The 26,832-nt window shown below is 40.2% G+C and overlaps 1 protein-coding gene and 1 pseudogene across 1 annotated transcript; one reads left to right on the top strand and one right to left on the bottom strand.

Moving 5' to 3' along the window:
- Positions 1-1,425: 1,425 nt before the first annotated feature.
- On the bottom strand, positions 1,426-15,396 carry LYSMD2 (LysM domain containing 2). The gene is made up of 3 exons (XM_037835403.1): positions 14,650-15,396; positions 2,679-3,010; positions 1,426-1,607 (listed from the first exon to the last, which is right to left on the bottom strand). Exons 1-3 carry the CDS (start codon positions 14,920-14,922, stop codon positions 1,565-1,567), a joined length of 648 nt encoding a protein of 215 aa, XP_037691331.1. The 5' UTR covers positions 14,923-15,396; the 3' UTR covers positions 1,426-1,564.
- On the top strand, positions 15,231-26,422 carry LOC119532793 (annotated as a pseudogene).
- Positions 26,423-26,832: the final 410 nt, after the last annotated feature.

Below are 26,832 nucleotides of genomic sequence, written 5' to 3'. Positions count from 1 at the left end.
ACACAGAGAAGGAAGAGAAAACCACGTAACAATGGAGGCAGAGATTAAAGTGATGTGTTTGCCAGCCAAGGAACGCCAAGGATTGCCAAGGATTGCCAGCGGCCCGGAGAAGCTAAGAGACAGGCATGAAGGAGTTCTCCCTCAGAGCCCGCAGAAGAACCAACCTTGCTGACACCTTGATTTGGGACTTCCAGCCTGCAGAACTATGAGGCCATAAATTGCTGTTGTTTTAAGCCACGCAGTTTGTGGTAATTTGTTACAGCAGCCCTAGGAAAATAAGACACATCTGTAAACCATTCAGCCTCGAGGGATGAACATGTGCAATTCTGGTTCTGCAAGCTCTGCTGCATTAACACTTAAGGGCACTTGTTTCCTGCTTAATGGAAGAACTGGAGTTGCTAGACAGGGAGGAAAAAAACTAGGAAAGAGAAGAGGATAAAAGGAGAACAACAAAGGTCCCAACTGGATCCCTTTTCTGCCCCATGGAAAGCAGACTCCTTTGGGAATGTTTGAGAAGGGTTTTAAATAAAACCTAAAGATTTATTTAACTTGTGGTTGAATAGAAATTAAGACCAAAAATATTTAATTATAAATGATAAATTGTTTCATGTTTACTGCAGTAAACTATACACGTAACAAAGGTGAGACAATTAAATTACGAGAATAAAAACCCAGCACTCAATTCAAATGAGCACAGTAATTGCAAAGCAATTCCAGGTTACATAAAGTAACCTGTCAATGAAATCTAAACTAGAAACCACCAATGTTGTCAGATAATGGCATTATTTGTTCTTTTCATCATAACCATGTTTCCACTATATCTGAAACACAGCAGGTCAAATATTATGAAAATGCAAAGGTTACTAGTAACTGTAATTGATTGAAACTTTTTTTTCAAAATTGTATTTATAATAAAAATCATTAAAGTGAGGGAGAAACTATCACCATTCCACAAATATAATTTAAATATCAATAATATTTTGCCATTTTAAAAAAAATTTGAAGACTGAAGTATGAAAACATAGTTTATTTTCTCATCCAGACTTTCGTAACTTATTTTTACAAAATAGCAGACAAAATTTGGTTCTTTATATTAATTCAGAACATGTAATACATATTCTGAATGTAATACATACAGCACGCATAAGTTATTATAAACACACAGCAGTTTCAGCATCACTTAAACAGCAATCATGTTTGTCACATAATTAGGAATTCATCAGGAGATAAACATTGTTTTTATTTTGAATATGCAAATAGCCTTTGACACTTTATGTTAACCAGTATTTACAAAAGCTAGTCTAAAAACACAACCACCTACAAAAGTGATGAGCTTTAGGATACAATTTTGCTATCATGCCATAATAAAAGACTTAAAATTATAGAAAGCCAGAGAAAGTGAAACATTTCAGTGCAATTGCTGTAGGTGGAACTACCTAATTGTGATTTTAAGATATATGGTCTGGGAATCCAAAAGACATCCTTTTGAATCTTCAGTTGTTGGTTTTTTTTTTTATGATCCAACCATTTCTAGATCCAAGTTAGAGTTATGCCTCTTAATCATCTAACTGTGATAGAGGGAAGTTGCATAGGGACTTTCTTCATCTCTGAAAAAAAGAAATACTGCATGAATGACTGTTTTAAAACTGTATTCAGAAAACTTGTATGTATACTTAGTATACAAGCTAGGATTCACTTGCCAAAGAAGGGCAGAAGTATATGAACTTATAAATATTTTGCATTCCTTGAAAGTTGTGTGAAATGCAAATATTTATTAAGGTAAAACTTATTGTCTCCATTTTGCTGGTGTTTTCAGTTATTTGAATAAAGAATTGTATTTTATATATTTATATTAGTTATATTTAAATATATTATAAGAAATTTATAGTAAAATATAAATTAATTATATTTATATATTTTATTACACCTCTTTCCCAAAAGTATTTGAGGTGCCTACAATAAAGGACATATATAAAATAAGATGAATAAAATAGAAATAAAAAATCAAGACTTTAAGGAAAGGAGATGGAAACAAATATATTAACCGTAAGATATATTATAGTAGTTGAGCCTGAGCAGCAATTTTAGTTGTGAGCTTCCTGGTAGCCAGATAAAAAAGGCAAAATACTAAATTGGGTCATTCTTGAAATCACGAAGAAGGAAATTGATAGGAGAGAAGAAAGTTTGCGCTAGAACCAAAACCAACAAAGAAAAAAACCCATGCACAAAGCTCAGGTAAGCTCTTATGTAGGAAATACCAGGCAACAAACAATGGACAATGTCTTTGACAAATTTTATAAGGATTGGTATTTCACAAGTATTCTCTAAGGCCCTGCTTCCCTTGAAGGTGTTTCTATTTGCCTGCTATCCAGAATTGCTAGCTGGACTATTATGCTATTAAAGCAAACAAGCAACTTTTTAAACAAATAACAGACAAAAGCATTAAGACAGATAAAGGCTTATGCAGAATGCAGTAGTTCTGTTTAGAGTTCATATATTAAAATGCCTTTCTAGAGTTAAAATACAATATTGAAAGCGAGAGAGAGAGAGAGAGACAGAGAGAGAGAGAGAGAGAGGGCAAGTGGAGAGGACAGGGAGGGGAGAGAGGGAGGAAAGGAAAAATATTTGGCCAAACAATAGCATTTTAAGAATATTCAGTCTTTTTTTTTTTTTTTTACCTGCTCTCTTCTTTTAGTTTCTTGGCTGCCTGTGTTGATAACTTTATCTGCAAGTCTAGTCTCTGCAGGAAATCTCTGGCTGACACCTCCTCGGGCTGTATAGGCTGAACGCAGGATTCCTGAGGACTGGGAGGAGGCAGGTCCTCCCCAGCCACCACTGGCTGTTCTTCAAGAGAAAGACTGCTATCGACAGTTTCCTTTTCTGGAGAATCGATTGAGTTAAGTCCATTAAACAACAAAGGCTTCTCTGATATAATTGGGATGTTCAAAGTTTTCTTCAGAAATATACAGTCATTGGTAAACAGTTTATTTGCCCTTTTTATTTGCTCCATCTAAAATACAAAAAGGAAACACTGAGTTACATATAACTAAATCCAGGGATAGGGCTTATTATACATCACAGAAATAAAAATATTCACACGTGAAATATATGCAATGCTTCCTCTGCATACAAGATTCTTAATTCAGGTTTGGTCACTTCCCCAGATGCCTCCAGTTATTTCAAGACATGTTTCAAGACAGGAAATTCCGTTTCCCAATTTTAAAAAAGGAAAATAATGTTTTTTTCCCACTGTATTATTTCCCCTACAAGAAAGCTTTTACCAACACCAGCAGCCTTAAATCTCCAAAGTTCAAGACTGCAGAACTTTTAGCACTTATTTAATAAATTCCATTCTTATTTTAAACATTTCTATTATCTGATTTTTTAAAAACCTACTATTGCTGCTATTTTACTTACAGAGTACTTCCTTTGTACCTAAAATTCTGTTTGGTGAGCATAATGGATTCAGGAGGTGTTACAGACATAAAATCAGCACAACCAGAATTAGGAAGAATAGTGTGCTGGGGCTGCAGGCTTTAGGAAAGGCCTCACAGAGAGGTAAGGTTCTGATTTTGATTCTTTTGACTTCAGATTGACCTTGAGGAATGGCTAGAAATGGGACAAGTAAGAAAAGGGGTAGGGGGTAGGGAGTACATAGTGTCTCACCTTTCTACTCTGTGGAGGGGAATTTGTAGTTGCACTTTAGAAATAAAAGAAGCAAAGCTGATAGATATTATGTAACATGGAATCATCATATAACTGGTGTTAGAAACAAGCATTATACCTAAAAACGCCCACCCAATTGTGGAGGAAAAAGAATTTATTCACGATCTTGCAAGAACAGACACACAGCCAGAAACGTGGCTGGCACGCTGAACAATAGAACACAGCAACATTTTATATCCTAAGTCTAAGACACAAGTCCCTCCCCTGTTCCTCCATTGGCTGGATACTCCAGAGGATACAGCCTATCCGAGAGAGCTAACTAGTCCCCCTTTGGGATTTTAAATTGTACAGCCTATCCGAGAGAGCTCATCCAGTTTAAATTTCCCGCTGAGAGTTCCCGCCTTTGATTACAGCTAGCACCAACTCTGGGCTTACGTCAGGGGCTCTCTCCTTCCCTTTAACCATGGAGCCCCTTTGAGCCAGTCTTGTTTAGTTTCCATTTTCCATACTCCACATTGCCTTTATGTGAAAGCTAAACTTAACCCTTTCTTACAACTGGCAGATCAAGAAGCTAGGATTTATAACTTCAAACTTGCCCATAGTCTATGGACCCTGCCCCCAAATCAGAAATGAGGAAGGGAAGCGGGGGCGAAAGGGGGAATGGATTAACATTTAACCTTCACAATAGTTCTCTAATCTAGGTATTATCATATTACGCATGAAGACTCCAGAGAGTTAGGTGGCAGGCCTGATCCATGAGGCTGGTAAGTGCCTCCGGGACTCGATGCCAGTTCCCAGCCTGTTGGAGAAATGTCTGTTTTTTTGTTCCTCACGCTGTATTATAATGTATCTACAAACTTCTCCACCCAACTAGCCTGGGAACTCTTTTATCATCTCTGCATCCCAGGATTTAGAAAGATATTAGGCAAATCAGTGACTGCTTCTGGAGTCAAATACAATTGAAATAAGTGGAAAAGCAAAGGAGAGAAAAAGCAAAACTAAAAATTGTTTCATGTCCATTATGTGCCAGACCCCACGCTAGACACTTTACATGCATTGTAGCATCTAACATTCACCACAATCCTACCCTGTGAAGTATGTAACCAAGGGCAGTTGGTGCAATAGCTAAGCACACAGGCTTTGGAATCACAGACCTGGTTCAAATCCCAGCTCCACCAACATGAACTGTATGAACGTGAGTATATTATTTAATCTCATTGAGCCTGCTTCCTCCCTACACTTCACAGGGTTGTTAAGATTTATACACATACAAATACACATACACATCGATAAGTGTGTGTGTTTGTATATACAAATATATATGCATATATGTATACATGTATATGCATATACATGTGTGTGCATATATATGAAAGAAAGTACTTAGCAGAGTAGCTACTACTCTCAATTTTCCAACGAAGAAATTAAGGCACAACAGGGTTATCGATTTGTCCAAGGTCATACAGCTTCTTAAATGTCTGAGCTGGGACTCCTGAGCTCAATTCTGTCTGTCTCTGAAGTTCAGACAATGTCTGGCTTAAAGTGCAAGACTAGGAGAATGAATTATGGGGAGCCTTTAATGCCAAATTGATTCTGAGTAGAAAAATTAGATTTCTACTTCAAAGAGTCTGCAAAAACAAGTCAAATAAATGACCCTGTTCCTCCTGCTTTCTTTTTATAAACTGAATCCATACAAACATAGCCCATTTAAAGCCTTTTTTTTCCTTTTTAAAAATACATTAAAGAGAAGAGATAGGAGGGGTGGTCTTTTATATTTTGGCATCTAGTTAAAGAAGAGAAGGTAAAGGAGGGAAGGAGGGACAGAAAGAGAGAATGTGAACATGCACAGATGCATTTTGGAGACTAAAATCTAAAAAGCTATCAAATATCTCTGGTGCTAGTTTAGGCTTCATTTGGGGAGGGTTAAATAACCAATATGGTTAGCATATTCAGGTATATTCTGTGGGAACCCCGGGCACAGGGCATTCACCAAGAGCCTTGAAGATTGCACACAGCAGCTTGCGTTACCTAGGTCAGTCAAGGTTTGACCTATTCTCCTTGTAATATCAGGTGCTAAATGTAATCTATACTCAAAACCACCTCCTCCCTGAGACTCCCTGAGATACTGTTATCTCTATAATCCTCCCTTCCTCCCCCACTGATTACAATCAACCCCTCCCTATGTTGCCTGACCCTGCTCCCCACCTTATGCTCTCATACCCATTGGAATGTTGAGCCTGTATAACCATCTTATTCGGTCCCCCAAAGTGTAGACTATTTCCATGTTGTGCTCTGAACACACTGCCATTCAGAGCAGCTCCTGAATCCATTCAGAGAAGGTCCTGATTTCAGGGCAACGTGGCTAGACTTTCCCCACTCTGTGGGTAAGCCCTATAATAAAAGCTCATGTCTCAGAACGTGTCCGGTGCTTTCTTTAGTCCTTTGGCTACAAAAGCCCTCTATTCTGCCCTTAGAATCCCTAGTCTTTGCCACCCAGTATCCACTTCCTTTCTCTCTGTTAGTGCATGAGCTTCTAATGGTACTTGAGCACCCCTGGCTCCAGCGGGGAGCATATGACTCACCCCTGCTCTCTTGGAGCATCACAGTGCCCTGGCTCTCATGATAGAGTTTTGCTGGGTCTGGGAGACAAGATCCTCTGTTTTTTCTGCTGGAAAGAGATGGGCCTAGAGCTGAAGGCAACCATCCCCCTCACGGAACCTGAAAACAAGGCCACCCTGGAGGAGAACTTGTGGGCCTCTGGATCAAAGCCTGAAGCTTCAAAGTTCCAAACTCCATTTTGAGGTTTTCATTTGGTTTTGTTGTTGTTGTTATTGTTTTGGCTTAAGCCACTTTGAGTTGGGTTTTTGGTCACTTGTAATGGAAAGAGCCCTCTTAGATACTGCGCCCTTTGAAATGCTTATTGGCAGGAGCCTGCCCGTGCTAATAGTAATTGCTCTCTGGGAATAATGAAGACAACAATGCAAGACAGAAACAGACAGGAACACCAGGATCTAAGCCAGGGCTGGGGGCAAAAGAAGAGACTGTGAATTCCTTCACGGCCAGAACTGTTATTTCCACAGCCTCCCTGGGTCTGACAAAATTCTTATACATGCTCAGTGCTCAGGATGAAGGAAGGAAGGAAGAAAACAGCTCAGAGGAACAGCCATAAAAGATGAACCCAAAGAAGTAATAGAAAGGGGTAGCAAGTTGTCCAGCAGGTTGGTCATCTTCCCTCTGCCCCCACTCTACCTCCCCCCAATCCATTCCCCACCCTTCTTTTTTTTTTCTTTTTCTTTTTTTTTTTAACTTATTTTTATTAGATAACTTGTAGGTTTACAGAAAGAGCATACAGAAAATAGGGTTCCCATATACCTGCTCCCATTTTTAACATTTTGCATTAGTTGGTACCTTTATTACAAATGATGGGGCAATATTATTATAATTGTATTAACTATAGTCACAGTTTACATTAGTTGTATAGTCCTATGGTTGTTTTTAAATTTTTATTCTAGCAACATATATACACCTAAAATTTCCCCTTTTATTAAACATTCAGATATATAATTTGATGGTGTTAGTTATATTCACAATATTGTACTACCATCACCTCTACCCATTACCAAAACTTTTCTCTCACCTCAAACAGAAACTCTGTCCCAATTAGGAATTAACTCCCATTCCCTACCCCACCCCAGCCCCTAGTAACCTATATTCTAGTTTCTGACTCTATGAATTTACTATTCTAATTATTTCATATCAGTGAGATCATACAATATTTGTCCTTTTGTGTGTCTGGCTTATTTCATTCAATATGATGTCTTCAAGGTTCATCCATGTTGTCACATGTGTCAGAACTTCATTCCTTTTTACTCCTGAATAATATCCCATTGTATGAATATACCACATTTTGTTTTACCATTCTTCTGTGGATGGACACTTGGGTTGCTTCTATCTTTTGGCAATTGTGAATAATGCCACTATGAACCTCAGTGTGCAAATATCTGAGTCCCTGCTTTCAATTCTATGGTGTATATACCTAAAAGTGACTCCTCTTAAGCCTGTTAGAAATGCCAGGGGGCTGACCCCTTAAGAAGTACATTATCCAAGTCCCTCTGTCCTTTGAATTCCAGCTGGTATTCCATGGGAAGGCTCCTGCAGAACAATCTCACGTAACCCTGGTGGCTGCAATCCTCTGTGGCCAGTTCCTGTCAGTCAGACCCTCCTCTAAGGCTCCATCTCTCGACCCTTCAGGCCTAGGGGGAAAAGCTCCACACTGCTGCTGGTCTCGGGGTGCTTCGCCATCCCCTTTGTTCCCTTGACCCTTCTCATACTTGGCCAAATGTATCTTTATTAAGCTCTCCATGGCCGTACCTTTCTGAGCATGGTTTCTGTAATCTTCTGGGACCCTGACTGATAATTCTGATCCATCACAACAAGACAGGCCATCACAGCCAGGCAAGGGGGAGTGATGTGGAGCACAAAACAAAAGACTGAGTCAAAGGCTGGGGTACAGCCACCATAGGAAGTCTGGGGCAGGGTTCTTCCTGGCTCTTGTAGTGTTCTACTACGGATTCATTGAAACAATTGCCTCTTTAACTGGTCTCTGAGCTTCCTAAAGTCAAGGACTGGGTCTTACTCATCTCAGTACCACCGGTGAGCATTTAAGGTGTAAGACGACCCTTGAGGGCCTCGTGGTATAGACTCTAAGATGACACCTGGGATGCCAGCATCAAGGGCACTAGGATATCCAGACCCAGTTACTCAGCAGGTAAGAACCATTCTAAGGACAAGGGCAGATTTGAGTCTGAAGGCGCAACTAGGTAAATGAATTTAATATAAGGTAGTGGCTTGGTATAAGGATGGGTTCTGGAGACATTTACACTTTCTGGGTTCAAATCCTGGCTTTGTCACTTTCTAACCCTTCACTATCTGTTTTCTTTTCTGTAAAGTAAGAAAAATAATAGTACCTACCTCACAATATGGTTGTTGCGAGGATTAAATGAATTAATTCATGTAAGCGTTTAGAACAATGTTCGGCAAAGAGGAAGCACTTGGAAATGTTAGCAACTATTATTGAATCTGGTTATAAGTGAGAAAGCAAAGGTAAGGGCAGATCCTGACATGTGTTCAGCAAATGAGAAGGAAGGGGTTGGGAATTTTTCTCCCAGTAAAAAATGTTTTTCCCAAAATAAGAATATATAAAGAAAATTTTATATAAGCAAGTCAAGATGAAATAATTTACTATGCTTAATAACTTAATATGCTGCACTGCCCTGAGCTGTGAGCTTTAAGGTTTTTATCAAAAGGTAATGAATTTGAACTTCGCTTGTTCCTGACAAGCAATGGCTTGGACTAATTATGAAGGCTCTCAAATCTGTTACCAGCAGTAAAGTGAGGAATGTAACTAGTCATGCAAAGAGCCAGAAAAAAATCATTCCAGCCAGAAAGAACATCTGCACATGCCCCAAAGCAAGAAAAACCCTGTGGCTGAAGTTTAGGGCATGATGAGCAAGCTCCAGACCAAGGGGGCATTGGATGCAAGGTAAGGAATTTGGATTTTATCTGCAAAGTGATGAGAAGTCACTGGAAGAAGAAGGAAGGCAGTTACGCGATCTGGTAACAGTTAAAGATCACTCTGGCAGCTCTACAGAAAAATGGATTGGCAGGAATGAGGCATTAGTGGAAACAGGAAGTCCAGTTATGGGGGTAATTGCAGTAGCACAGGCAAGAAGTGGTGGATAATCTAAAACCGTGAAAAGATTTTTTATTTTGCTCTGAACTTTTTTATACTTGTATCTAAACATACATGGGCCCAATGTTCTGGGACTTTCATCTCACATAATACTAAAAAAGTCATGATCCAACTAGAGGAGGAGCTGGAAAACTCTATACCTTTCTCATCAGCCCTCTGATCAGTATTTTCTAACACCCAATTAATGTTGAGACTAAAAAGTATGACCTTTTTCAAAGTGATGCAAAACGACCCTCTGAGTTTTGGGGGCGGTGAATGGGGGGGTGGGGTGGGTGGTAAGTATAGCAGTCAAATGCTTTCATTTCAAAAGTCTCTCCTAATCAGGATTCAAGAGTATGACTCAATGAAACATAAAGTTACTGCCTGGTCCCTAAGAAACAGATTGCAGAAAAAGTACAGGAAAAGCTAACAGGGTGGCCACAAGGCTCACCATTGTGAAATTAGGTAAAACAAGTACCAACAATAACTTAAAAACAACTGATTTGAAATTATTCCCTTGCAAATACATTTTGTAAGGATAAATTTACTTTGGAGGGAATTCAAAAAACTTGAAAAAAAAAAAAGTGCCTCCTCAGCAGCTGCTGAGTATGACCAATCACCTTCCAAAATGATCCACCTGCCTGTGACTACAACACTCAAGACTTCTTTACCTTCTTCTCCATTACTTATAAAAGACCAGACTCTCCAAAAACACTTCAGAACATTTTCATATACACATATGACTCTCATTTGATTATTATTACCATAATTCTACCAAAAAGCAAACAGATGAAATAAGTGCTTCTTCCAAAATGTTCTGTCAAGTGCTGGAATAACCCTCAGCGGATTCCTGTTAAATTCTAGGTGTTCGTGGAAATAAATGTGCAAATGGAAAAAGGACTTTTTTTCTTTGCCACACTTTGCCTAGGAAGAATACATGAGATTCTATTTATAGGAAATGTCCAGAAAAGGCAAATCTATAGATTAGAAAGAGGATTTGTGGTTGTCTGGGGCTGGAGAAAGGAACACGAGGTTCCTTTCTGCAGTGGGCATGAGGGTCATTTTGGGTGATGGAAATGTTCTCCAATTGGACTGTGAAGATTGTTGCAGTTCTGTAAATTTACCAAAAGTCAATGAATCATACACTTAGGTGAATTTTGTGGTGTGTAAATTATACCTACATAAAGTTTAAAAAAAAAAAAAAAAAAAAAAAAGAATACATAAGGGCCTGTTAAAAACCCAAATTACTAAAGGCTACTCCAACATCTCTCACTAGAGGTGGTCCTATTTACAGTTCTTTTCCCTTTGAACAGCAAGGGTCAACAATTTCCACCAGCAGCAGGGGCTAAAGTTACAAACATTAAAGATTTACATACACTTAAGTTTCTAACTCACAACCCTTTTTCCCCCTAAAACGACAATCATTTCATCTTTTCTCAGCAAGGTTACATTTGTCAGGGGAAATGTTAAGTTAATAAAGGACTTGTCTTAGCAGCTAATAGGAGGAGGAAGAGAAGACCCTGGGAATAAAATTAGACAGGAAATGACGAGGCGCATGGGGCCATGTGGCCTCTGGAGAGCGGAGAGAACAGATGGATTGCCTGGGGTTCACAAAGAGACTAAGAAGTTTATGCAAATAATAGGTTCCCCTTGCTGTTTCTTTCCCACTTTCAGTTTCTCTACTGTTCTCTGGATGTTTTTTCCAGGGTTTCCAAACAAAAAGTTCACAGTGGCTGCCTGGTGCTGGCCAGTTTCCTTCAGAGGCATGAATCCAACTGGGAGGAGCTAGGATCAAGGGGGAAACAAAAGCTAAATCTAGAATACAGGGTTAGGGAAGGGCCCTAATGTTTCAGTGGTGAATAATCACAACCAGGGAAATTGCTGCCCAGGCAAGTTTACGCCTGAGATTTGAATTGTATTTAAATTCGACCCAGCCCAAATAGTTTCAGTTTCCCAAACTCACTTTCTCAAATGCCTCTTACTGTGGTGGAGATGCCTAAAGCTCAACCTGTATTTAATTCGTTGCTGGTGGAAGATAAAGAAACAAACACCAACAACCAGCAAGGGTAGTCACGCAGGCATTTTTTTGTAGGTTTGAGAGCTAGCCTCAAACCACATTTTGCAGTTTAAGGTGTAAGCAGGATGCACCACTTCCTTCAGTCCCTACCTGGGGCTCCATCTTCAGGGCCTGCTTGCCTCCAGGGCCCAGTGATTTCATACTTTCCTGTCCATGAAGTCCACATATATATGGAGAATCCACCATGACCAAGCTCCAGGATAGGCACAGAAGATGCAAAGATGGATCAAATTCCCTTGCTTCTCAAGTAGCTTACAGATTAGTATAAAGCAATAGCTGATAAACTCACCATGTATAAAAAGCAGACATTATTATTATCTGTATTCCCAGCATCTAGCACAGGACCTCAAAGAAACCAGGCTCAATAGATTTAAAAAAATGAATGCCATTTATTAATGACTTAATATGTCATTACATACTAAAAAAAAAAAAAAGGGATTGTGGGAAAGGGTCAGAAAGATTTTTTTTTTAAGTCACTGGCAGAACTGGGGTCCATCAGGTCATCAGGTGTCAGATCTGGCCAAGTTCTTCCTATAGAGGAGCCTCCTGGACCTCTGAACCCATCTCTAGGTTTGAGATATTCAAACCCAGCAGTGAGCAAATAAACAGAAAATGTATAGTCCATCAGCAAATCATCCACCTTCTCGTCTAACTGCATTGGTCTAAGTGGCTCTCATCTCTCACCTGTATTACTGCAAAAGCCTCCACCCTATCTGTTCTCTTTGCCTTGGCACTTACCCTCCTACAATCTATTTTCAAAACAGCAGTCAGAGTCATCCTTTTAATGCATAAATCACACCATGTCTCTCATCTGCTCAAATCCCTCCGATGCTTCCCAACTCACAGAAAAAGCCAATATCCTTACAATGGCCTTCAAGGCCCTACATGTTCTGGTCCAACTATATCCCCTTGCTCACTAAGCTCCATCCCCAGTGTTCCTGGACTGTGTCATATATGCTCCCACCTCAAGACCTTTGCACTTCTCTAAGCCCCTGACATCTCAGCACCTACTCCTTTCAACAAAAATGTAAATATGTTGTAGCTTCTCTGCAGTCAATATTAGAAACCTAACTCACTCAACTTACTTCTGTTCAAACTTTTCTGCCTTTTTAGCTCTCAACTAAAATATCAGTTTACAATGAATAAGTCCAATTAATATTTGCTGACATTAATTAAAGCAAGAATATCACTTTGCTGTAATGCTAAGCATTGTCACTTTCACTTGAGTCTCTAAAAATTTCAACAATAGTTCAAAAGCATAAAGAATATATTTGTAATAAACCAGAAGTGCTTTTGCCCCCCAGGGACATATGACAATGTCTGGAGACATTTTGATTGTCCCATCTTGGGGGATAGGGGGTGCTACTGGCATCTACTAGGTAGAGGCCAGAGATGCTGCACAACATCCTACAATGCACAAGACAGTTCCCCACAAGAAAGGATTATCTGGCCCATAATGTCCCTAGTGCTGAAGTTGAGAAACCCTAGAGTAACAGGTTATTATTTGTGACTGTAGATTATAGTTCCCAATCCATTATACTTGAACTTATCTTAATGTCAAGTCTCCATAAAAAGTAATGAAAAACCTGATTTATATCTTAACTGTAAAGGAAAAAGATAAGAAGGTATGAGTAACATGATTTATATTAGAGAAAATAGGGATTAGAAAGCATTTGGTCAAAGATGGAGAACTGCAGTGAGCAGATGTTTAGGAGCTATAAGCAAGTCTAGTGAGACCACAGAGGGTTGTGGGTCCCAAAGAGAATGCTGTGGGATTCCTGGGTGTGGCTACCCTGGCCTAGAAGGTAAGACGCATGGAGACCAGACAGAAGAGACCTTGCTTCTTCAGTAACCAGGGTAGTGAAGAGCTTTCAATAAGATTAGGATAAAAACAAGGGTGGAAATCAGAAGTTATGTCTAGAGAAAAGCAAATGCTTTATCACTGTGCTGATTCAAGTTCGTCTCAATGAAAAATCATAGTTGTAAAATATCCTTACCTCTCATCCATCTTCTCATCTGTAAAAAAGAGTAACTCCTATCTCCTAGGCTTACTGGAAAAATAAAATTAAATAAGATCAGGATAAATGCAATGCCTGGCATGCAGCAGGCACTCAGCAGAAGGTGGCTTACTGATGTTTCCCCACTCTGCTTTCCTCTGGCTCTGACCAGAACTAGGACCCATTAATACATACGAGAATTGTAGGTCTGTCTTCACATTTAGAGAGTTCCTGAGAAGGTCGAATGGGGTTACCTATGGCATGATGACGTTAGTACACACTTGCACAGCAAGATCCCTACTTTCAAAAGTTTGAATGATAGAAGGACCTGATAGGTAAACATATTTGCTCAAATGTGCAAAATAGATTATTCAGTCTCTGTCATTTAGTCTGAAGGGCCAGAAAGAGTTTCACTAAAAGAGCAAGATACAGATAAGATCATCTTCCAATTGCTGTCTAAGATGCCTCAGGAAAGAACATCAAAAATTGATACAGAATTCAAATGTAAAAAGGCCATCACAAAGCTCAGAGTTAATTATAAGCGATTTTAATGAAACAATTTGTTCCCTGTGTTTCCCTGTTCTTCCCAGAGGTGTAACGCAATATGCCCAAGACCCACAGGTTTATAAATTTATAATAAACACAGTCCTCCAGCTCACCTAGACCACAGTTCTTGGCTGCTGCTTAGCGACAGGTGTCACATTCACAGGTGCCTGTGAGCCCAAGGGTGTAATTTCACTTCTAAATAAAGAAGCATAATGGATAGAACCAGAACCATCCAGAGGGTACATTTATACCCTTCCTGACTCATCACAGGATTGCTTATACAGAGAAGAAAATTCTCTGCTCAAGTCCACACCTCAGTTCGGCTTTGAGTAAATACATAGTAGTGATTAAGAGTGAAAATCGGGTGACTGGCTCTCGGTAGTGCCAAAGCCTTGGTCCTCTTTGGCCTTCCTCACGCGACAGATCTAGCCCGAGTATGCAGGGCATCCGGCAACTCTACCTGGGGAGGGAGCCTGGGCCTTGGCAGCCTACCCTCTGGCTGCAGGACTAGGCTTGGCGACCATTGCTGTTACACGCTTGGGGCGAGTCGCCTTCCAGGGCATGGATGGCTGCCTCCCCGCTCCCGCCCTCAGCCGCCACCAGACCCGGCCGCGGCGCCGCGCCCTGCTCACCGTGACTCCGTACTTGAGCGCGATGCCCTGCAGCGTGTCGCCGGCGCGGACCCGGTGCTCCACATGGCGCTCGATGACGCCGGCGCTCAGCGGCGCCCGCACGCTGGCCGTGCTGCCGTAGGAGCGGGTCTTGGTGCGGGCCAGGCTCAGGGACAGCTCAGCCTCCTCGGACTCCGAGCCGGAGCGCGAGCGCGTCGGTGGCGACGGGGCCGAGGGCCGGGGCGCGCGGGGGGCACCTTCCCGCAGGGACAGCGCGGGCGAGGAATCCGCCATGGGTCCTGCCGAGGCCGCCAGATCCGAAAGCTCGCCAAGGGGGCGGTGCCTCCTCCGCCTCTGCCGCCGCCTCTTCCTCCTCACAGGGGCTGCGGACCGCGGTACCGCGATGGCAGCAGGCGGGAGGCCGAGGCGGGGTGCCGGGGGCCCGACATGGCGGGCACCTCCCTCCTCTGGGTCCTGCCTCCCCGGGCGCCTGCTGCAGACGCGCACCTGCAGGGGGCAGAAGGAAACGAGTTTCCGCGGCTGCCAGGCCGACCGCCGCCTGCTCCACTCGGCCCGCCGGTGACCGTAAGACGGGCGCGCTAATGCCGCAGGCTGCTAAGAGAGGCCCATCCTTAGGCGTCCCGGGCCCCCGGTGGAACCCTGCGCCATGCAGTCAGGGCCTGCGGCTTGGCCACACAGCTCTGCCCCAACCGCAGCAAAAAGCAAAGCGTAGTCGACCTCCCTTTATCGATTCCCCAGCGGCTCCTGCTTGCTCAGACCTTCAAACTCTCCCAATGCCAAGGGTTACTTCCCTCCCCCACACTCATCAATTACCCTGATAACCTCAAAGTCCACGTCACGGAAAACATTATGATCGTCAAACACACACAGCTTCTGGAGGGTTCGGTTCTTTCAACATTACACCAAGGGTGATAGTGCTGCTAAGGCCTGTTGGGTGACCTCAAACTAACCCTCCACTTTTTTTTTTTTCTTGATTTTATTCTTCTTTGCGCACTAAAGAAGTTCCGGGCTGCCGTGTAATGTGCTTTTTGCATCCATCTTTTTTTTCTTAATAGTTTCTTCTTTGACACTCTGCAACCATAACACTCCAAAGTATTATCATTAAATCCCCCATGACCTGTCATCTGTACTTTTCATCTAAACTCCTCTTCTCCTGGGCATTTGGCTTCAGACAGTCTTGACACTTATTTAGTATTCTACAGAGTGAGTACACATTTACTAGAACCTAATGGCCCTGTTTCTCCTTGTACTTTGGACAGCTCTCCAAGAAGGGGGACCCATAGGCAATCCGGAGAGTGGACTTTTGAATCACTGGTTGAAATTTGGGTATGTTGCTGTGCTAGACAGAGGCAAAGAAACTAGAGCTGAGGAAACACAAAGGATATGAGAGGAGAGGCCTCAGCATCACCCTCCCACACGCACAAAACCTTCAATGTCTCCCTATGGACAGCAGCATTAATATAAAGTTACACTGGCATTCTAGCTGTTCCTATTTTTATTTTTCATGCTCTGGTCATATCCTATCATCTGTTACTCACCCTTTACATTCCATATGCTTCTGCCAAATAGAGCCATTTCAATTTGCCTCCTTGTTCCTAAACTCATGCCTTGCATATGCTATACCCTCTACCTGTAACACCACTCTTCCAATGCCCTCTGAGTTCTTAAAATCCTTAAGCTCCGTCTCAAATGATAATTCTACATGAGGTCTTTCCTAATTCTTCCTCACCTGTCCTCCTTCCTCCCCTACCCAATTATGGTTTCTCCTTTGACCCCTGAGGGTCATTGTACGTCTTCTCTTGTTCAGCATTTTTACTGTGTTTTGTGTTTGAGTCATTTATGTAGTTGTCTTATCCTCTCTACCAGATTTATGGTCCTGGGAGGCATAACTAGGACTTACTCATCTTTTCAGCTCCAGCAGTGCCTAGCTCAGCACCTCAAATTAAAAAAAAAAAAATGTATTCAATAAGAAATAGTTGAATTGAGGTGTAATAAAAACACCCTGAAGGCTAAATTAGATTGTCTGCCATGCATGAACCCTTGGGTTATATCCAGTGTGCCCATTCCAGGACCCAAGAGAGAGTCAGACAACTCAGCAGGTAAACTCACCGTCCTCCCTGCTATGTGGGACCTGACTCCCAAGGGTGTAAATCCCCTGACAACACAGGATATGACTCCTGGGAATGAATCTGGACCCAACAACATGGGTTTGAGAACGTCTTCTTGACCAAAAGGGGGATGTGAAATGAAACAAAATAAAGCTTCAGTGCCTGAGAGATTTCAAATGGAGTCGAGAGGTCACTCTGGTGGACACCCTTATGCACTATATAGATAACACTTTTTAGGTTTTAATGTATTGGAAGAGCTAGAAGTAAATACCTGAAACTATCAAAATCCAACCCACTAGCCTTGACACTTGAAGATGATTGTATAACAATATAGCTTACAAGGGATGATAGTGTGATTGTGAAAACCTTGTGGATCACACTCCCTTTATCCAGTGTATGGATGGATGAGTAGAAAAATGGGGACAAAAACTAAATGAAAAATAGGGTGGGATGGGGGGGGATGATTTGGGTGTTCTTTTTTACTTTTATTTTTCATTCTTTCTGGTGTAAGGAAAATGTTCAAAAATAGATTGGGGTGATGAATGTACAACTATATGATGGTACTATGAACAGTTGATTTACACCATGGATGATTTTATGGTATGTGACTATATCTCAACGAAACCAAATTTAATTATAAAGAGAGAGAGAGAGAGAGAGAGAGACAGAGAGAGAGAGAGAGAGAGAGAGAGAGAGAGAGAGGCAGAACCCAGAGTCTCAATATATAGATAAGATCAGGTAATCCTTCCAGAAAGCAAAAGATTCTAGATACTTTAAGAGAGTTCTCTCTGCAAGTTAACTTTATCAGATATTCATACACCTCAATAAAGCCAGAATCATATTCAATTCAATGCCATATATATTGTTGATATCTTTCTACATGTCATGCACAATAATGGGTAATAGTGACACCCAATGAAAGGGATAATTTGCCCTCAAGTAGTTTACGGTCTGGTAGTGAGACAGCATATAATGCGTTTTCCACTAAGCAAAGACTAGAAGTTTTTATTTGAAGATTAAAGAACTGAGTTACATGAAGTGTTATCAGACATTCATTAGAAGGGGTTCCATAGTCACTTAATTGGAAAATAACTGCAAACTACATTTCCCTTTTGGAGATTTGCAATGCACATTAGAATACTGAAGGCTCTAAAAGTCCTGCAGGAAAATAAACCATTGGATTTTGCTAGACACTGTATTTCCCGAACTAATTTCACCATAGAACCCATTTTTTTCCTCAGAATTTCTACAGTTTGGGAAATGCTAAATTAAAAGGGAAAGACATACCTAAATAAGGAGCAAGGAAGATAACTTTGAAAAGTCAGAGATTACCAAAAGACAGGACATTAAGTACCAAGAGTGAGGGGCAGAAAATGAGCCAAGACATGAGATGATGTGATAATCAGTTAATTACTTTACAAAATAACTAGGCCTCTGTAAAAGTACAGAGGGAAAGTTATGACCAAAAATATAGAGAGATTTCAAAGCCATCCTACTTCCCTTTTATTAAGGCTAATTTACAAGTTATCCCTAGTTATTTTCAGTTTCCCCAGCCATAAGAAATTCTGGGCTATCCAACACCTCCAAAACAGTTGTAAAATATTCTGGACTAAATCTCACAAATCTCAGAATTTTCTCCATGATTCCTCCTTTTTGGGACCTTCACCAGAGTTTCCTCTAGATCCTAGAAATTAATCAGTTTGAATTAATACTTACATGACATTTTATAGTTAGGATCCTTTGTGAATTGTTTTTCCCTAGATACCTGACTGCAGATATCTGGGTATCTTGTGAATTTTATATCTATTTCTCCCTACTTCAAAGAATAAAAGTTAATAGCTACAACTTGTTACTCTGAATTTTTTCCTTCTTGAACCAGAACTTCAAATATTTTTATGTTATTTACATACAACAGAGAGCAAACTTCATAATTTATGGTGAAATATTAGAAACATTTCCTTTGTGGTCAAGAATAAGAAAAGGAAGCCTTCTCTTATAGGATCTATTTAACGTGGTTCTGTAGGTCCAAGCAATAAGGCGGGGGGGGGGGGGAGATAGAGAAATCAAGATTGGAAAGGAGTAAGCAAAACTATCATTTATAGACAATAGACAATACTAAAATGTTTACTGGTAACACACAATGTCTACTCTGGAAATGTTCAAACTACTAAGAGCTCATCACAGTTATAAGATACAAGATCAATATGCAAATACCAATTGTTTATCAATCATAAAATATAATTGTGAAAAAGATGCCATTCCAGATAAAAAAACAAGAACACTTAGGAATAAATTTGAAGTGTGCCTATGAAACTTTACTGAAGGACATAGATGTAAATAAAAGAAGAGCTATACCATTGTGGCTGAAAATATGCAACATTATGAAAATATAATTTCCCTTCCAAACTATTACATAAATCCACTGAAATTCCAATCAAAATCCCTATAGGATTCTTTTAAGATCAAAACAGGTTTATCCTAAAATTCATATGAAAGACAAAGGGCTAACGAGAGCCAACATATTCCTGAAGAAGAAGAATGAGGAAGGGGGACCTATCTCATAGCCTTTGAGATTTATAATAATAATAAATTACATATTCAATAAATGTTATTGGCACAATTAATTACACCCATATGAAAAAAGATGACATTAGATCCATGTCTTAAACTACACACCAAAATCAATTATAGATCATTTAAAAACATAGCTGTGAAAAGCAAACATTAATACTTTTAGAACAGGATCTGTGTAATCTCAGAATAGCAAAGGATTTCTTAAAATACCTACTTTGGTTTGAAGCTATATGTACCCCCAGAAAAACATGTTCTTAAATTCAATCCATTCCTGTGGGTGTGAACCCATTGTAATTAGGACCTTCTGAGGAAGCTACTTCAGTTAAGGTGTGACCCACCTCATTCAGAATGGGTCTTAATCCTTATTACTGGAGTCCTTTATAAATGGAATGAATACAGAGAGAGAAAGAAAAAGCTACATAAGCAAGAAGCTGAAAGCAACGAAACCCAGAAGAGAAGGGAGAGACCAGCAGAGCCCTCTACGTGCCTTGCCATGTGGCAGAAGAGCCAAGATTGCCAGCAGCTGGTCTTCAGGAAGAAAGCATCACCTTGATGATACCTTGATTTGGACCTTCGCTTGGCCTCAAAACTGTAAGCTAATAAATCCCTATTGCTTAAGCAAACTCATTTCATGGTATCTGCTTTGAACAGCCTAGGAAACTAAAACAATAAAAAAAAAATGCAAACAATACAGAAAAAAAGGCTAATAAATTCCAATATACTAACATTAAAACGTGTGCATCAAAAGACCCCGTAAAAAGTCTGAATAGACAAGCCATAAATTTTCAGAAGATATTTGTATTGAATTTAACCAAAAATATTACTATCCATAATATATTAAAATGTCTACAAATTATTAAAAGAATACGAACAACCCACTAGAAAAACATTCAAAAGATATGAACAGGCAATTTACAGAAGAGAAAACACAAATGGCAAAAACCTATGAAAATATGTCAACTTTAGCAGTAAACAAAGAAATTCAACTTGAAACTACAATTTCAAATGCATGAGATTAGCAAAAATTAAAGATTGTAACAATACTTGTACCGGTGAGATCGTTGAACTCAAACATGCTGTTAGTGGCAGCAAAAATTGGTGCAACCACTTTGAAGAATCATGACATACACATCTGGAGTTCTGGTTCTGGTAACCTGGGGTGCACTTACTACAAATATCTACAATTTAGATTTACATTCTACAAAAAGAGACAGCCTTAAGCAAAAAGAGGTACTTGAAAGCTAGAGCCATAAGCAACTTGCCTAAACTAATGGATGAAGACATAGAAAACCTGAATAGTTCTAAACCATTAAAGAATTTGAATCACTACTAGAGTTAAAATCTTGCTGCTGAGAGAGTATCAGGATCAGATCTTACAGGAAGAGTCTATCAATATGTGTACATGTGTGTATAAGGGAAAGAGCTTTCTTAAAATTTATTTTTAAAATTTTGAATATATATAAACATACATACATACATATATACACACACCATAAAATTTGCCATTTTAGCCATTTTTAAGTATAAAACTCAGTGGCATCAGTTACAATTACAATATAGTAGTACCATCATTGTTACCCATTACCAAAACTTCTTCATCACCCCAAATAGACATTCTGTACCCATTAAGCAATAACTCCCTATTACCTCTCCCCCCAGCCCCTGGTAATCTCCAATCTACTTTCTGTCTCTAAGAATTTGCTTATTCTAGATATTTCATAGAAGTGGAATCATGCAATATTTTCCTTTCACTTACCATTACACTTTCGAGGTTCATCCATGTTGCAGCATGGATGAAAACTTCATCCCTTTTTATGGCTGAATGGTTTTCTTCTTACAGATATACCACATTTTGTTTATCCATTCTTTCAATGTTGGACACTTGGGTTAATTGCACCCTTTGACTTTTATGCATAATTCTCTATAATAAACATTGATTTACAAGGATCTATTCAAGTCCCTGCTTTCAATTCTTTGGGGTATATATCTAAGAGTGCAATTGCTGGGTCATATGGTAATTCTGTTTAATTTTTTGTCCACAGTGGCTGTACAACTTTGCATTCCCACCAGGAATGCATAAGGGGTCCAATTCCTCTACATCTTTAACAACACTTGTTATTTTCCATTTTTAAAATAACAGCCATTCTAGTGGGTGTGAAGTAGTTTCTCATTGTGGTTTTGATTTGCATTTCCCTGATGACTAATGATGTTGAGCATCTTTTAGTGTGCTTATTGGTCATTTGTATATCCTCTTTGGAGAAATGTCTATTCAAGTCTTTTGCCCATTTTTAATTGGTTTATTTGTCTTTCTGTTGCTGAGTTGTAGGAGTTCTTTATATATTTTGGATTCTGTCAAACTTTTAAGGAACAAATAAATTCAATCTTACATAAACTCTTTCAGAAAACAGAAATACAGGGAACAATCCCGAGCTCAGTCCATGGAATAACCATACATCAAACCCCATGTATACATACCATGGTACAGCCACTGTGATGGTTAGGTTCATATGTCAACTTGGCCAGGTGATGGTACCCAGCTGTCTGGTCAAGCAAGCACTGGCCTAACCATTGCTATGAGGATGTTTGTGGCTGGTTAATAAACCAACAGGCTGGTTTATTAAATCATCAGTCAATTGGCTGCAGCTGTGACTGATGACTTCAATGAAGGGTGTGTCTTCCACAGTGAGAGAATGCAGTTGGCTGGATTTAATCCAATCAATCAGTTGAAGACTTTTAAGTGAGGCAGATAGAGGACCTTCACTTCTTCTTTGGCTGCTCAGCAAAGCGTTTCCTGAGGAGTTCATCAAAGTTGCCAGTTTGTTTCCTGAGGAGTTCATCAAACACGTTCATTGAAGATCCCAGTTCATTTCCTGAGGAGTTCATTGAACATCTTCATTGGAGTTGCCAGTTTGCTGCCTGCCCTACAGAATTTGGACTCATGCATACCCACAGTAGTATGAGACACTTTTCTAAATTTTATATTCATAGATATCTCTCATTGATTCTGTTTCCCTAGAGAACCCTAACTAATACACCCACAAAGCCAAAACCAGGTAACAAGGTATGAGAAATGAAAATTATGGAATAATCTCATCATGTATACGGATACAAGAATCTTATGCAAAATATTAAGCCAAATCCAAAAGGTATACAAACTCAATCCATCATGAACAAGATGGATTTACCTCAGAAATTCAAGGGTGCTTTAATGATAGAACATTAGTGGATTAAATGAGAAAATAGATAGAACGAAGGAATGAAGCTAATAAAGGATGAACAAGTCCTTTACAGAGAAAAAAAAATAACTTTATTAAAAGACATTAAAGAAGACAAATAAATTACAAAGCTATGTCATGTTCAGAGATGGGAAGATTCAATTTCATAAAAAATGTCAGTATTCTCCAAATTGCTCTGTGGATTCCATGCAACAGCAATTCATCCCAATATGTATTTTCTTTTTTTTTTTAATTCATTTTTACTGAGATATAATCACATACGATGCAGTCATACAAAGCGTATATTCAGTTGTTTACAGCACAATTATATAGTTGTGCATTCATCACCAAAATTAATTTTTGAACAATTTCATTACCACACACACAAAAATAATAAGAATAAAAATTAAAGTGAAAAAGAACAATTAAAGTAAAAAAGAACACTGGGTGCTTTTTTTTTTTTTTGCCCCCATTTTTCTACTCATTCCTCCATAAACTGGACAAAGGGGAGTGTGGTCCATATGGCTTTCCCAATCACATTGTCATCCCTCATAAGCTACATTTTTATACAATTGTCTTCAAGATTCATGGGTTCTGGGTTGTAGTTTGATAGTTTCAGGTATTTACTGCTAGCTATTCCAATTCACTAGAACCGAAAAAAGGGTTGTCTAAATTGTGCATAAGAGTGCCCACCAGAGTAACCTCTTGGCTCCTTTTGGAATCTCTCAGCCACTGAAACTTATTTCATTTCCTTTCACATTCCTCTTTTGGTCAAGGAGATGTTCTCCATCCCACAATGCCGGGTCTAGATTCCTCCCCAGGAGTCATATTCCACGTTGCCAGGGAGATTCACTCTTCTGGGTGTCAGATCCCACGTAGGGGGGAGGGCAGTGATTCAATCCACCTGCCAAGTTGGCTTAGCTAGAGAGAGAGGGCTACATCTGAGCAACAAAGAGGGCATTCGGGGAGGAGGCTCTTAGGCACAATTATAGGGAGGCCTGGCCTCTCCTTTGCAGCAACAGTCTTCCCAAGGGCAAGCCCCATGGTAGAGGGCTCAACCCATCAAACCACCAGTCCCCTATGTCTGTGAGCACATCAGCAACCATCAAGGTGGGGGAGCCCAACACCCCTGAATTCTCCACCAGCTCCTCAAGGGGGCTCTGCAATATTGTTTTCAGTGATTTTTTTTTAATTAACTCTTTTTTTTTTAAATTAACTATATAAAAAAAATTTAAAACATACAAATAAAAAAACATTTCAAACAAACCATAACATAACAAGGGAACTGGCAAGGGAACATGACATGTTCAATAAACATGACAAGCTAATTCTAACAGAAGAGCAAAGGATCTTCAAAGGTACTCTGAAAAATAAAGAAAGGGAAACTACCCTCCTAGATACCAAGAATGATTGTGAAGCCCTAATAGTTAGCACAGGGGTTACTGATACTAGGAAGATCGATGGATAAGAATAGTGGCAACCCAGAATAGAACCACAAGTGTGTGCCAACTTCATCTTCAGCAAAAGTGGCACTGCAGACCCACTGGGGATTGGTCTGTGCAACGACATGATGCTTAGGACAATTGGTTATACACATGGAAGGACCACTTCTTACCATGCACAAAATTTAATTCCAGATGGATTAGACTTAAATGTGAATGGTGAAATTTAAAAATTTTAGAATATATCAAAGAATAACTTTATGACCAAAAAATGAAAGGTGAAACAAACTTCTACAAGAATATGTAGAACAATATTGTTATGACCTCACAGTAAAGAAAGGACTTCTTCAGTAAGACAATCAAAAAGCATTATCCATAAAAGAAAAGACTCATAAGTATTGCAAACATTAAAATTAAAAACTTCTGTTAACAAAAACTGATACCTTAAAGAAAACACAAAGACAAGTTAGTAACTGAGAGAAAGATACAGGTGACCCCAGGAAATCAAAAATATTTGATTGTGTTGTTATCCCTCCTTATCCAAACTCTAGCTAATTTTTTGTGAAAATCAGAACCAAACAGATTATGAAAACTAGGTAGTCCCTCATTATTTGAACTCTGGGGTATCTGAACTAAGAAATTGCATAAATACTGATAGCAAAGAATGTTTTATTTGTAACATATAGCAACTAACCAAAAATTAATATCAGAAATATTTAAAAGAGTTAATTCCTACACGAGTAGAAAAAGACAAATAATCCAATGGAGAAATTCAGCAGCAGTGGAAGAGACTGCCGAGTCCATCATCTGCCACATCCTCAACCTGGACTGGCAGAATAACATGGCTTGTACCAGGCACCTCGGAAGGTGCCTGAGTCCAGAGCATAGACAGATCCACAAGGTGTCTAGGTGCAGCCCACATCCATGGGGAGATTGTGGGGCCTCACTGCCTTGGGTCACACAGAGCCAGGCAGTTGCTGTTCGAGTCAAGGCCTTTGGATTCAGCATCCTGTTTTATGAGACCTGTTCTAATTTGCTAATGCTGCCGGAATGCAAAACACCAGAAATGGATCGCTTTTATAAAGGGGGGTTATTTGGTTCAAAGTTACGAGTCCTTAAGGACATAATATAAGTTTCCAGGCAAGTCATCAACAATTGGGGTGCCCTTCACTGGAGGGATGGCCAATGGTGTCCGGAAAACCTCTGTTAGCTGGGAAGGCATGTGGCCTGGTGACTGCTTCTGGAGTTCTGGTTCCAAAATGGCTTTCTCCCAGGACGTACCTTCTCTAGGGCTGCGCTCCTCAAAAATGTCACTCTTAGTTGCTCTGGGGCATTTGTCCTCTCTTAGTTCTCTGGAGCAAGAGTCTGCCTTCAAGGGCCATCTTCAACTGTCTCTCATCTGCAGCTACTCTCTCAGATTCTGTGCATTCCCGAAAGTGTCCCTCTTGGGCTGTAGCAAGCTGCACTTCTCCTTCTGAGCTTATATAGTGCTCCAGTAACTAATCAAGGCCCACAACTGAGTGGGCGGGGCCACACCTCCATGAAAATTATCCAATGAATGATCTCGCCCACAGTTGAGTGACTACTTCTCCACAGAAACATCCAGTGAAGTCTCCAACCCAGTCAACACCAATATGTTTCCTGCCCACACAAGACTGCATCAAAGATAATGGCGTTTTGGGGGACATAATACATCCAGACAAGCACAGACCCCTATTTGCAGGATGACATAGAGAGGTCCCGGGGCATGTAGAGGATCTACACACTGCAGGACTTGCTGTATCAGAGTGACTTGCATCTCCTTGTGGTGTAATCTCAACGAACATAACCACCACCTCATCAATGACTTTACTGTCAAGCAGATGAGGCAAGGGGCATTCCCAGTGAATGCGGCCTGCAGTAGACTGGTGAACAAGAAAGCCTTAGTCCAAGCCCTGAAGGAAGAAAGGATCTGATCAGCGACCCTTGATGTGCGCCAGTTGGAGCCGTTTGGGGGAGCTGCTTTGCTCAGGGCCCACCGAAAGATGAGCCGAATCTAATCTGTACAATCCACATGGGTTAGTATAGTAAGCAAGTGTCACTAGGGATGAGGGAGGCAGCTGCTACTGAGATCCGCCAATCACATGTTGCATTCCAGAAAGCTTAAGAAACTGTGTGTACAAGGAATTCGCTTTAACAACAACTTGGTCAGTAATAGATAAGCAAGCAATTCATTTAAAGCTCAATATTGCTACATATAGATGCCCACCAGGTATGGTGGGTGTGGCACTGGGAGGCCTTCCTGTGGCTGTGGAAGGAATCATCCCCAGAGGCATCCTGGTGACTCAACCTTCCCACAGTGACACACCCTTCCCAAGCTCCTACTCCCAACCAGCCCACAAAACACAGGGACAAAAGAGCCCAACGAGCAATAGCAGAAAAGGTCAAAAGGTAATCATTCAGGTAAACCTGGGACCAACAGACAGTGAAAAAGTGATGAACTAAGAGAAAAGGAAATTGACACAGTCTTTTTAACTGATTCTGGATGTAATGCATCATTGATGTCATAGTATTAAAACTACAAAAGTGCTAGAAGCTGAGGCATGGGAAAACTGAAGTCATCTGCTTCTGGAAGTGCTGAAAGACTAGGATGTGATTAACTAACAACCAACTTCTGTTACTGTACATTAAGTTTTTTATCTGTGCATCAATCACAATGAATAAATAGATCTTCAGCAGGTCCTGGGCACCTTGCTCTAGAATGCTGCAACAAGAGTTCCAAACATCGAAGTGAAAAAATATAATAGAGGAAACCCCTATCCTATGATTCTAGCCCCTTTGGGGGCTGGTTACGTCTTTTGCTAA

Source organism: Choloepus didactylus, chromosome 4 (assembly GCF_015220235.1).
Source record: "Choloepus didactylus isolate mChoDid1 chromosome 4, mChoDid1.pri, whole genome shotgun sequence".
NCBI lineage: Eukaryota > Metazoa > Chordata > Mammalia > Pilosa > Megalonychidae > Choloepus > Choloepus didactylus.
This window is presented reverse-complemented; position numbering and strand designations above follow the sequence as displayed.

Excerpts from the sequence above, each read along its gene's own strand:
- LYSMD2 (XM_037835403.1), bottom strand. The coding sequence starts at position 14,922 with ATGGCGGATTCCTCGCCCGCGCTGTCCCTGCGGGAAGGTGCCCCCCGC. Across the intron at positions 3,011-14,649 it reads CGCTCAAGTACGGAGTCACG|ATGGAGCAAATAAAAAGGGC; the intron begins GTGAGCAGGGCG and ends TTTGTATTTTAG. Across the intron at positions 1,608-2,678 it reads AAACTAAAAGAAGAGAGCAG|AGATGAAGAAAGTCCCTATG; the intron begins GTAAAAAAAAAA and ends TCTTTTTTTCAG.